At 57.3% G+C, this 12391-nt stretch overlaps 1 protein-coding gene across 2 annotated transcripts; it reads right to left on the reverse strand.

The window, feature by feature from the left end:
• Positions 1–6164: 6164 nt before the first annotated feature.
• On the reverse strand, positions 6165–9960 carry TPPP3 (tubulin polymerization promoting protein family member 3). Of its 2 annotated transcripts, none has more exons than XM_032700874.1 (4): positions 9860–9960; positions 8535–8726; positions 7326–7479; positions 6165–7106 (listed from the first exon to the last, which is right to left on the reverse strand). In XM_032700874.1, the coding sequence occupies exons 2-4, from the start codon at positions 8720–8722 to the stop codon at positions 6918–6920; spliced, it is 531 nt and encodes a 176-aa protein (XP_032556765.1). In that variant the 5' UTR covers positions 8723–8726; positions 9860–9960; the 3' UTR covers positions 6165–6917. The 2 variants fall into 2 exon arrangements, with proteins under 2 accessions (XP_032556765.1, XP_032556766.1); XM_032700875.1 differs by lacking the exon at positions 9860–9960 and adding an exon at positions 9320–9492.
• Positions 9961–12391: the final 2431 nt, after the last annotated feature.

Here is a 12391-nt window from a genome sequence, read left to right on the forward strand (position 1 = left end):
AAAGGAATGTCAATATGAATGCAGGCTAACTCCACACCTTAATATCTATATTTTATGTATATCAATAATTTCTACATTAAAAGTTAATATATAAATAAATCTGTACAATAATAACTGCATTCTGGAGCTGTGTCACAGCTCACTGATGAGTTTGTATGTCTTTAACATTCCCTTAGGGTCACCCATTATCATTCTGTGTGTTATTCCTGGAAGTCTCAGCTGACATGGAGCTGATTTATTTAATTTTTTTGTTAATAAACATCCCAAATGGTGGCTTGGAGACTGGGTTTTGTGTCAGATTTATGATTTTGGAGCTGTCAGTCTCTCTGACTTTCTCTCTGGGCTGACTTCTCTGCAATTAAAAACTTACATGGGTGTCAAAGCCCTGGTGGATGCTTTTAGATGACAGATCTTACAGGGAGGGTGGAAGAAAGGTGGCCAGACGGTATTCTGGGATAAGGTAGAAAAAGAATTATTTATTTTCTGAAAAATAAAATATTAAATAAGGATATTTTCATTTTCCCATCAATAAATAAACACTGTATAAACAAATGCCTGCTCCCTGCTGTCCTCTCCAGCCTGTGCAGTGTGAACCAGTTGACAGTTCCAAGCTTTGCTGCCTCACAGATCCCGTTTTTAGATGGTGCCTGTGGAGTTTTTCCATCCATATTCAGCTCTCTTTGACACCCCCCATGTCCCACCCGTGCTGGCCCAGCCGCTGCCACACAGAGGAGCTGCTCAGCTGTCAAATGGCCCCTCCTGATTGCCGGGAAAACAAACGGAGAGCAAACACTCCCCTGCCTGCCTCCACCACCATCTTCATCCTCACCGAGTCCCATGTCCAGCCCTGGAAGGATCCGGGTCCGGATTCTCCACAGCAAGATTTCCAGCAGCACCTCCCACCCTTTGGATGGTCTGCAGGGACATCAGGGAGTGCTGTGGCTGTTCCAGTGTCCTCATTTCCCAGGTGATGTGGGTGCATTTGGGCTGGTTTAGGTGTTACTGATGTGACCACACTGCTGGACCCCTGCCCTGGCTGTGGGGGCTGCACATCACATCAGACTCTGCATCCAGCAGAAAACTTGGCTTCTTTTTCCTTGGTGGGTCTTAACTCTGATGCAGAGTCAGGCAGTGACAACCCCTTCCCAGCAGAGTCCACCTGCAGAAGAGTCCAAGCTCATCCAGTCGGGATATTAACCCACCCTTGAGCTCCTCACTCTTCTCAAAGCTCCCTCCCAGCGGTGCAAGAAATCCTTGCTGGATTCACGAGGGCAGAAAGATGGAGCTCAGTGGGCAGGAGCCTCTTTGGATTTTATAATTTACCTTAAGGCCTACTAGCTAAAAATCCCAGGAAAATGATGTTGCACGACTTTCCCGAGCCCACTGTCTAAACCTGCAGCAACAACCTGAGCAGGAGGATGCTCAGCTTTTCCCTCCTCGTGCTCCTTGACCCCGACATGCATAAGGCAGGGAATAGCACTTCAGATGCTGCAGGGAAATGTTTAAATCCAAAGCAAAAATCTGTTTCCAATTAGGTCTCCAAAAAAAAAAAAAGAGAAAAAAAATTCCATAGAAACATTTCTGTTTAGATTTGTTTCCTGACATCACCTGAGCTCACTGCCAAAACCCTGGAATATCTCGGTGCCTTTCAGATTTTACTGTTTGTTCAGGATTTTTTTTTTTTTTTTTTGCACACCTATGCAGGAATGCTTTGAAAATGTCTTTTTTTTTTTTTTCTTTTAGAAGTGCGTTTCAGACAAACGCTTCAAAGCAGTGACATAAGGGTTTGTTTAAGCTCACACCATGTTTCACTCACGGACATTTATCGCTTCCGAGGGCTCAGCAGCACCACTGGGAAGGCTCCAAGGGACTTACCAGACACGGGGAAAACTGTAGAAAAGTGATTCATTTCTTGTAACATTTATGACCCTTTGTGATTCTGGGGATTTTGGGTTTATTTTCTTATATCTTGTCTCATCCCAAAGCGATTATCTGATTCAGCAGCTGGATGAAGGGCTGGAGGAGAGCCTTGTATCAGATTCCACCTTACAAGAGATGGATCAGGCTGCTGCTTCCAGCTACTGCATCTCCAGGAATTAAACACCCACATGCAGTAAAGAAAAACTGAAGGATCTTTCAGAGCTGGAGAGGGGCTTTGGACAAGGGCATGGAGTGACAGGATAAGGGGGAATGGCATCAAATGGACAGAGGGCAGGGTTAGAATAGATTTTGGGAAGAAATTCCTCCCTGTGAGGTTGGTGAGGCCTGGCACAGGTTGTCCAGAGAAGCTGTGGCTGCCCCATCCCTGGAAGTGTCCAAGGCCAGGCTGGGTTGGTGTCACGAATGAAGGAGGGGGGAGGATGCAGCACCACAATGAGACTTTGAGCAATTTGGTCCAGTTGAAGGTGTCCCTGCCCATGGCAGGGGCTTTGGAATGAGGTGACCTTTAAGATCTGTTCCAACCCGAACCATTCTGTGGTTCCATGATGAAATCAGTGTTATCAGTTTGGGGAAAATATCCCTATAACAGGTACTCCCTCCCCAGTGCCTGCTCACCGTTTAATTTTTTTTCTGCAACAATCTTGCTGAGGTGGCCACAAACTGTCCTGCTGCAGCAGCTGACTGAAGAGGGCAGCCCCACTGACCCCAAAACACCTCTCCTGGCTGAGAAATGCATCAGTCATGAGGAACACACCATCACCCCCACTGGGGAGATGCTCATCGGTACCTCAGCACCCGGCTCAGGGCAGTTCTGCAGCTCAGAGCAGTTGCACAGTTGTGTTTTCTAGAGGGAACAAAATAGACATTAAACATGGACTGTGCTCAGTTCAACCTTGTACGAAATCTCGTGCTGTACTTAAATATTGTGACTCAAATAATTTGCTTTTTGTTTTCCTTCTCTGCCTCTTCCTGCTTCCATCTGCCCCTGTGTTCTTACAACCCTGCTGCAGTTATTACATTAACAAAATATGGGCATGAGTTCTGGATAATAACATTTTATCTGGAACCATGCCATGCTGGGAAGATGGTAATTTAGTTAATTGAATTCCCTCTAAAATGATACTAAATCAATATTCCAGCACAGTGCTGGAACACACAGCTGGCAGTGAAGCATTACCTGGAACACTCGTGGTCAAACCAATATCTCAGGGCACTGACAGGAGGAGTTTGAAGTTTGAGTCCCAGGTTTAGGTGATACAAACTGTGCTCTGAATCTTGTCTGAACAGGATTTACAGCCTTGCCTGTGTGTTTTGGAGAGCACTGTCCATCAGGCCAGCAGTGAAATGGAAAAGTACTGCGGGAGCAGTGCAGGTACAGCTCTGTAGGGAAGCTGTTTTGCCTGGCCCCAGATCAAGGACCTGCTCTGCACCAGCACAGTGCCCTCCGAGGAGGGATGATCCCTGGGAGAGCAGATGTTTGGAACAACAGCAATGTGAGCTCTTCCTGGTGATCCTGCACAGGCACAGAAAAGCTAAAACCTCCCTGGGCATATTGGCATCCACTGCCTCCTTCTTCTAGGAACAAATCTGTGTCCTTGAGGAGCAGAGTAATCCGTCCTCATCAGTATCTCTGGTCAAATCTCTGGTCATCCCAGAGAAAAATGTTCTCTTGGAGGAGTCAGATCCCTTATCCCAGGCACATCAGTTCTGTCAAAGCATGAAGCACAACAGCCATGACCCTGGATGATTTTAGAAACACTCCAGGGAAGTGACCCTGGGGGCAGAGAACACATTTTACAGCTAAATTAATTGTAACCACCCAGCTGAGCCCTCTGGGCTGCACATCTTGCTGGCAAGGCAGGACATCAGCCCGTGAGAGGTTCTGGGTTTGCCTGGATCAGTGGAGGAGGTGGGTGTTTGAGGCAGGGCTGGGGTGAGGTCTGGCACGTCCCTCCGCTGCGGGAGCGCGACCGGAGAGCAGCCAAGGGGAAGAGACAAGTGGGAAGGAGAAAAAAAAGCTTCATGTCTGGGGCTTGGATCAATGCAAACAACATAAATACTGGCTGAGACACCTTCCATCCTCTGGTTCCTCTGCTGCCAGGGAATTGCAGGCTGGCTGCAAAGTGTCTTCCTGGGGCTGGTGTGGAGCCAAGCCCAGAGCGAGCGCTGGGCCAGAGCGAGGTCGTTACCCAGGGAAGTGGCTGCAGGCCCTTCTGTTTGGGCAGCGTCACCTTTCATCACACAAAGCAGATCTGCAGCCGACATCTGGAGGTCTCCTCTGCCTCAGCAGCCTGTGGCACCACTGCAAGCTCCGCTGGGGAAACAGCTGGACCTGCTGGTCCTGCGGGAGTTCCTTCAGGTTGGGGTCTTCCCGAGGGCTGAGCACCCCAGCTTGGCCTCTCCTCATCTGTCCTGTGCTCCAGTGCCAACCACCCCAGAGGCCTCTGCTTTCCTGCCCACTCATGAAGACTGGTGTTTAAAGGCCACGTTCCTTGCACTTACCTGCCCGTGAAGCTTTGACCATGCCAAGGGGCTGAGTGGTGTTTGCCAGTTTTGGTGAAGACCCAAATTGACATCTCATTGTTCCCAGAAAGCTGTTCCAGTCGCTTCAGAGGATGTGACTTCTTTGCAGGTTGATCTGAGGCACTTTGCAGCCATTAGACCCTGTTGGTCTAATTCTCTGGCACTAATTCTCCTGGGGCTGGTTTGGCAGGACTGAGATGCCATTCCCATGCAGGGAACAGCATGCACTGGAGCTGCCTCCTGGGGAACCAAGAAGATTGGATGGGAAAAGTCCCATGTAAGCTGTGGAGCAGGTGGTGGAGCACTTAAAGATGTGCTGGAGCAGGCGAGGAGCACCTTTAGGCTGGGGGGTGGCAGCACGTGGCAACTGTGAGCCATGACCTGACCTCTGCAGTGGCTTCACAGGCTGCAAAGAAGCTGCTTCTGTTCAGCAACAGTGGCTCAGAAGGGTGGTGAGGCCCTAGTACAGGTTGCCCAGAGAAGCTGTGGATGCCCCATCCCTGGAGGTGTTCAAGGACAGGTCGGACAGGGCTTGGAGCAGCCTGGGATAGTGGAAGGTGTCCCTTCCCATGCCAGGAGGACTGGAATGAGATGGTCCTTTAAGGTCTTTTCCCACCCAAACCATTCCAGACATCTATGATTCCTGATTTCCCAATATCAGAAATATGTCAGTACTCAAAACTGGCCTTCAGAACTGCCCTGACACCAGTATCCTCCCTGTGATCCACAGCCAGGTCCTGACAGGGGCTGCACACAGGCAGGGGAGGAGTCCCATGGGGCCTGACCTGCTCACCTCTGCCCAAAACATTTTTCTGCACCTCGTTTGTGCAGTTGGGAAAAGAAACAAAGTCCCTCCCCCTGCAGCAACAGGTGTTCACAGGATGAAAACTGGATGCTCAGAGAGAGGATTTAGGGACAGACAGCCACGAATCCCTCTGACCTGCTCAAAGAAGGGCTAAGATCCCCCAGCCCTCACCCCAGCCTACCTCTGGTAGACACTTACTGCTAGGCCCTCGCTGGGCATGGGGATGAATCCAGGCCAGAATAAGACAACCTCTTCCTTCTCCTGTGTTTTCCAAAACAGGTGTCTCTGCAGGTGGGATGCAGAGGTGCAGTGCTGTGCTTTGGCAGGGAGTGAGCCTGCCCAGGCCACATGTGTGCCTTTGGCACATCCCTCACTGCCTGGGCAGTGCCAGTGCCACAGCTCAGGCACCTGGAAGTAATCCCTGTGGGTTATTTAGGGAACCTGGCTCTGAATGAATGACCATGGAGGAAGGCACCTAGCTGGAAAGCCTGGCACTGTCATCCTGGCAACACCCCAGCAGGCTCAGGCCATACCTGGGATTGGGGTGGCAACACCTACACCCGGCCTCACACACCCACCGGAGTGACCATCCCATCCTGGAGCTGCCGTCCCATCCTGGAGCCCAGCCTGTTCCCAGGGATCGTTACCAGGAGCTTGTGTGTTTGGTTGCAAACAGAGCAGGAGTGGGAGCCAGGCGCTCGTGTTTGTGTGCCTGTGGTTGCTCAGGCAACTCGGAGCCAGCCAGGAGCTGCCAAAATCATCGGTGGCCAGGGCCGAGCCCCCGGCACGGTTTCCCCTGGGGCGGCGTGACCGGCCGAGCCCCCTCTGCCGGGCGGGGGGAGCGGCCACAGGGGCTGTCCCTGCTCGGTCCCGCGAACACAACCAGAGCGGAGCGTCAGTGCGGAGGGGCTTTATTGCAGAGCCGGGTTACAGCGTGGGTCTGCAGCATCCTTTGGTCTGGGCTTCACGAAGGCAGCGGGAGGCCGCAGGGGTTCAGGTCGGAGACCTTTGCCGGTGGCCAGGCGACACCAAGCTGTCCCGGGATGCTTCCTGGGGCTGGGCCAGGAGCATCCCGGCAGCTCCGGCACTAACGGCACCGCAGGGTCTGAGCCTTCCGTGGTGCTGGGCGAGTGGCAAAGCCAGGCAGCCCCGTGGTGAGGGCACCGGTGGGGAAGGAGGAGGTGGCTGTGGTGTAATTGGTGCAGGGTTAAGGCAGGTCCCCGTGAGGTCTGCAGGGAGGACAGGCTGCGGTCCCCGGTGGGACGGGGGAGGGTGCCCCGAAAGCCGGGGCTGAGGTAGGGAAGGTCTGGGTGCCAGCGGGGTGAGGGAGCCCTGAGGAGCAGTGCTGTTAGTACGGTGGACGCTGCCAGTGGTGTGGGACTGGGGGTGACAGCGCGGGGGACACGGGACGGGATGGGGGGATCACAGCACAGGGTGGGACAGACGCAGCGCTGGGGCAGAGCACACGGCCCGGAGACTTTCCCAATCACATCAGCGCTGGGCGGCCGACATCCCGCCAGCCTGGGGCTGGCCCCAGCGCAGCCTCCCGGGCCCCACCTCACACGGGCACGTCCCAGGGCTGACGTGAGCGCCCACCCCACGGCGGGCGAGCAGGGACCGGGGCGGTGGGCGCCGCGGGCACCCCTCCCTACTTTTTCACTTTGGCATCGTAGGTGCCTGCGTTCTTGTAGGCACTGACGTAGCCGCTGGTGTCCACGATGTTCTCCCGCCCACTCTTGCCCTTGCCCTTGCCGCTCTCGTCGAAGCGCTCCTTGTGGGACCCCGTGTACTTGGAGGTGTCCGTCAGCCTCTCCACGGCCCCCACTGTCTTGGCTTTCTGCAGTGGGGAAATGGGACACGGGAGTCAAGAATGTGCCCTGTCCCCTTCACCCTTTGCTCCTGACACCCACCGAAGTGCCCTACACAGCCCCCTGTGCCCTATGCAACCCCCAGGGCCATGGGGTCTCCTAGGAAGCATCTGCACTGTGGTCAGAGCTCTGTCTTCCCCTCCTGACCATCCCTCCTGCTCCCAGCAGCCGAGGGGCTCCTCACTCACCGTGACACCCACATTAATGGGCTCCTTCCCTGCCACCAGCTGGCAGATGGCTTCGTACGCCTCCTCTTTGCTCTTGTCCTTAAACCTCTTGGGGGCCAGCTCCTCCAGTGCCTTCTTGAACTCCTCGTAGTTGATGACACGGGCTGTCTTCCCCCTGCAAGCACAAAAGCCAGGTTGCCATCAGCACCTCTTCAGTTTGTGCCTCCAAATGGGATGAGCCGCATCAGGGAGACCCCGTCTTTGTTCTCCACCAGCCTTGGGCCCCTCACCCATCTCTGAAATTCAGCCACAGCAATCCCAGCTGAGTGGGTTGGGCTGGGCACAGCTGGTGCTGAGCTCCAGGAGCTTTTCAGCCACGTGCTGTTGAAGTCCCTGGTGCCAAAAGCCAGGGTGCATGGAAGTGCTCTGGGACTTGGGTGCTGGTCAGGAGGGGATGTGCATCCATTTCCACTGCTCCCAGCCAGCCTGGGATGCCCAGCACCCTCTCTCCCCTGGCAGGCATCAATCCTCTGGTTGAATTCAGAAGGATGTGCACAGAGCATCTCTCCCATGAGCTCCTGGTCCTCATCTCAGCACAGTAACCTACCCTCCTGTGCCCCAAAAACCACCCAGTGCTTGGCCCCTCCTGACCTCACCCATCACAAGGTGATGTCTGGACAGATCATGAGCATGGAGCAGATTCTCCACCTGTCCTTGCTCCTGCACCCTGGTGCAGAGCATCAGGTGTCATCATATCCCCAGAGACCCCAAAAAAGGTCCCCTTCAAGCTGCCTCTGTGACCTCCATGGACCAGAGTCCTCCTCAAGCTCTGGTGTTGGCTGGCCAGGCCCAGGGATGGGCCACATCGCACAGGACACCCCTTAATATCACAGGGCACCTTCTTTTCAGAGGGGAGCCAGGCAGGCCCATCCCAATGGCAGGAGTGGGAGCAGGGGCACAGTCTCTGCACAAAATCTGAGCCTTCCATCCCCACATTTGGGTTAATTTATCATTAGGCCTTGCAGAAGCAGCCACACACCCTCCCTGAAGGAGGAACACCACAGGGCAGTACCTGCAGCTCCATGCCATGGGATGGACAGCCTGGGTGCACAACTGGGGTATCACAGCTCTGCAGGGACCCCCACACCCAGGTACTGCCACCCTGCCCACCCTGCAAGGGCATCCCCACCCTCTGAGCAGCTGGAGGCCCCAAAAATCCCATTCACTTACTTCACCTTGGAGAAGACAATGTCCACATCGGTGCTGGTGACGCTTTTGCCGTCGGTGACTTTGCAGTCCTTGCACAGCTTGGCCCAGTTCTTCCCGTTCATCTCCTGCCCCGTTGCCTTGGTGTCGCCGTAGATGGCGAATTTGCGGAAGCTTTCCTCCAGGGATGCCATCTCAGCGTTCCCGGCCATGGGGCTGCAGCACAGGGGGCAGAGGGGCCCGTCACCGCCCAGGCTCCGGCTGGCAGAGCTCAGCTGGCTGCTCCTGGGTCCTCGAGGGCAGGAGGAGGAGGAGGAGAAGGGCTGGCAAGAGTGGAGGAGCTGCAGCAGGGTCGGGGTGTTGGCAGTGCCTGCGGGCGTGGGGTGAGGGCTGGTGGCAACCTCAGATGAGCCCCGAGGCCAACAGCCAAGAACGTGCCTTGGGGAACGGAGGCTCCTGGTCGAGAGCTGTCAGCAGCCAGGCTGTCAGCTCTGGGGGCCGGCGAGGAGTGAGCGCATCAGCCTGTCCCCTCGGGAGCACGCTCCGGGAATGACGCAATGCGCCCGCCTTTCTCCCGCTCGCAGATCAGGAGAACCGGCACCGCTGCTGCCTCCAGCCCCACCTCTGCCCTACCTGCATCCCCCCTGCACGGAGCTGCAGCACCCCAGTCCCTGTGCCCTGCTCCCCTAGGGCTGGGCCAAGCGTGGCGCCCCTCAGGTTGCCAAGTTGCCAGTGGGCCCCTGCGTCTTATGGCACCGCGGCCGCTCCCCATCCCTGCTCCCCGTCTGCCGTCGCCTCGCCAGCCTCACCCTGCCGGCTCAGCATCCCTCACCACGCGCCGAGCACCCACAGCGTCTCGGCAAGGGCGTGGTGGTACCCGGGAAAGCTCCAGTACCCGCGGGGGCCCGGGTGCACCGAGGTGCAGAGCGGGCACGTCGCCCGGTGGATGCCCGGCGGGGCCCAGGAGCCTCGGCGAGAGCCGGGGAGTGGTCCCTAGGACCGTCGCTAGGGAGGATGGGCGTTGCCTGGCGACCGTCGCTAAGGAGGTGCGGCGGAGCGGGGATGCCGCCGGTCGCCGCCCGACCCCTCGCTCCCGCGGGCTCCCAGCGCCCCGGGCCCCGCAACGCCCCGCACGGCCCCGCAGCGCGGAGCAGGGGCTGTCCCCTCCCGGCTGGGGGGGGGGTCACCGCCGGCGCTTTGGGGGTGCCGGGGCAGCACCTGCCCCCGCCGCCCCTCACCCCGTACCCCCTTCCCCGAGCAGCGGCCCCGGGCCGGGCAGGGGGGCGCGGGGGTTCGAGGGGTGCGGGGGGTCCCGTCCGCGGCGCGGCCGCGCTCGCCCGGTCACTCACCTCGCGGAGCCGCGCTCTGAGGCGGGGGGGCGGCCCCGCCGCCGGTTTAAGGCGCCGCCATAGCGACGGGAGGGGCCGCGGGCCGCGCCCTCCAGCCGCCCCCTCCCGCCTCCCCCGGGCCGCGGCTCGGCCGGGAGCGCCCTCGGGGCGGGGAGACGGAGCCCGGGTGGAGCTGCACCACCCCTGGGATACCTCTCCACCACCCCGCGAAGCCCCTCTGATTTTCCCCAAGACCTTACTGGCCCTCCACAAGGTCTTTCCTCCACACCACGAGGTCTCTCCATCACCCCACAAAGCCCCAACATTGCCCCACAAGGTCCCTTCATCACCCCATGAGGCCCCACCATCACCCCAAGAGTTCTCTTTATCTCCCTTTCCCCCCAGACTCCCCCTGGCAGCCCTGCTGTTCTCTGCCCTGTAGCCCTGTCCCCTGTCCCACAAAGCCACTGTGCCCCTCCGCTGAGGAACTGTCACCTCTTGGTGGTGACACCATGGACCAAAGGCCACTGCCCAGGCTGTGGGGACAAATGCCAACTGTCTTGCTGTGCAAGCACCTGTCCCCTCTGCATGGCCCAGTGGGACATCCTTGGAGCAGCCACATGCCAGCCTGCCCATCCTGGAGCGCGACCACACACAGGGCTCCCAGTGGGTGCTGTGAGCTGAGGCAGTGCCCAAATATTGTGGTTGTCATGGAGCCCCAACACAGCCCACATCACTTACTCATGGCCCCACCTCAGCTGTTTGCCCAGAGCCCGTTCCTGTCCCAGTACTCTGCTGGCACTCCCTGGGCTCAGGGCATGGTGGGTGACCAGCCACAGCACCACCAGGAGCTGTGCACAGAGTGTGTTTTGCTGCTGCCATGGGGGTCCTGCGGGCAAATCAGCGGCTTGGGGAGCTGGGAAGTAGCTCAAACAACACAGCCTTTGGCAGCCTCTGGTCTGTGTCTACCCTGGTCCCTGTGCAGAGGAGCCCCAGGACAGGGCTGTCCCCATGGCTGGGCTGCCCCAGGGGTATCAATTCTGCTCGTGCACCCAGAGCCCTTTGCTGTGGGGTAGAGCCTCAGTGACAAGCTCCTCCTCTTGGCTGAGGGGCACACGTTCTCTGCTAGGACATAGTTGACAGTTCTTGACTGGACAAAGCCTTGAGCAAGCTGTTCACACTGATCTTGGCTTGGAGCAGGGACTGGAGACCTCCAGAGGTGACCACCAGCCAGCTCTGGGAGTTTGGGATCACTAAGTTTACCTCCCACTTCAGAGGTGAGTGCCGGGGCTGGTGCCAGAGGCTGCAGGCATGTCACAGCACCTGGCTGCTTTGGTAGCCCCAGCTGGTCACAGCCACATGTTACAGTCACTTCATTACATCCCCCAACCAGTCTGGTGACGCCTCCATCAAGGTCTCTGCAGGAGCTGCTGTTTCCCAGCCCAGCCAGAGGCAGGGTGGCAAGGACATCCTGCAGAGGATAGTCCAACGTGGGCAGGACTGGTGTGGAGGCTCATCTGATGCCGGAGTCCAGGCAGACCACTCCAAGAAGTGTTTTTCCTCTCTCCTGTTTGTCGGTAAACCAGCCTCCACGCAGACCAGCAAGGACCCAGGGGTGTCATCCCACCCGCAGAATTTGGGGAAGAGCTTTTGCCTTCTCTCTGATTCAAGGAGAGGGGAATAACTGGGACTGCCATACCGAGGAGGGTGGATAAGTCTTGCTGAAGGTACAGTCTTGTCCTTAACTTGCCCTGCAACTCCCCACTGGAACAGGTGTCTCTGGCTCAGTGTCAGCTCCGGAGAGGAGCCCAGGTAGCGTGGGCTGGAGCATCCAGGCTGCAGCAGCTCTGCAGGGCTTGAGAGCACAGTAGTTCCAGTCAGCAGCAGGTGGGAGCTGGGCACACTGGCAGCTCTTCTGTAGGAGCTCCAGCTGGTCCTGGGGCTGCAGAGCCCAAAGAGCCAAGAGATGGCACAAGGGGAGAGCTTGGCAAGGGAGCACTGAGCCACAGCTGGCGAGTTGCCCCACAGGGTCGGGCTGAGCAGGTCAGGTTTCTGTTCCTAAGGGCTGGGGTTTGTTGTGCATTTGTTGTCACCATGTTGGGATGGAGCGTGGTCCTTGGCTGGCTCCTGCTGTTCCTCATGCAGCCCGGAAAAGGAAGCCCAGGAGGAGGCTGGGGCTTGATCCAGAGCCCACAGGACGGGCAGGAGTAGAGAGGGAGGTTGCACAGGTCCTGTGCTGCAGTGGAGGAGCATGTACATGGCTCAGGGCTCAGCTCCCCGGGGACATTTCCCTTCTAATGAAGGTCAGGATGTTCCCAGGCTGTCTCCTGCCCCAGGGACCTTAATGAGCTGAAGACTCCAGTGCTTGCTCCAGAAACACCGAGGCTCACACACAGCTCAGTGTCCCCGAGGTGCAGGTTCGGCTGCTGGAATAGTCCCTGCTAGGACTGTGTCCCTCTCCCTGCCTTCACACGGAGCCCTCGAGTGCTGTGACTGCTCAAGGCACAGCTCAGAGCTTGCACGAGAGCACAGCACAACCTCGGAGCACCCTCT

The sequence above is a fragment of the Chiroxiphia lanceolata genome, chromosome 13 (assembly GCF_009829145.1).
Source record: "Chiroxiphia lanceolata isolate bChiLan1 chromosome 13, bChiLan1.pri, whole genome shotgun sequence".
Lineage (NCBI taxonomy): Eukaryota > Metazoa > Chordata > Aves > Passeriformes > Pipridae > Chiroxiphia > Chiroxiphia lanceolata.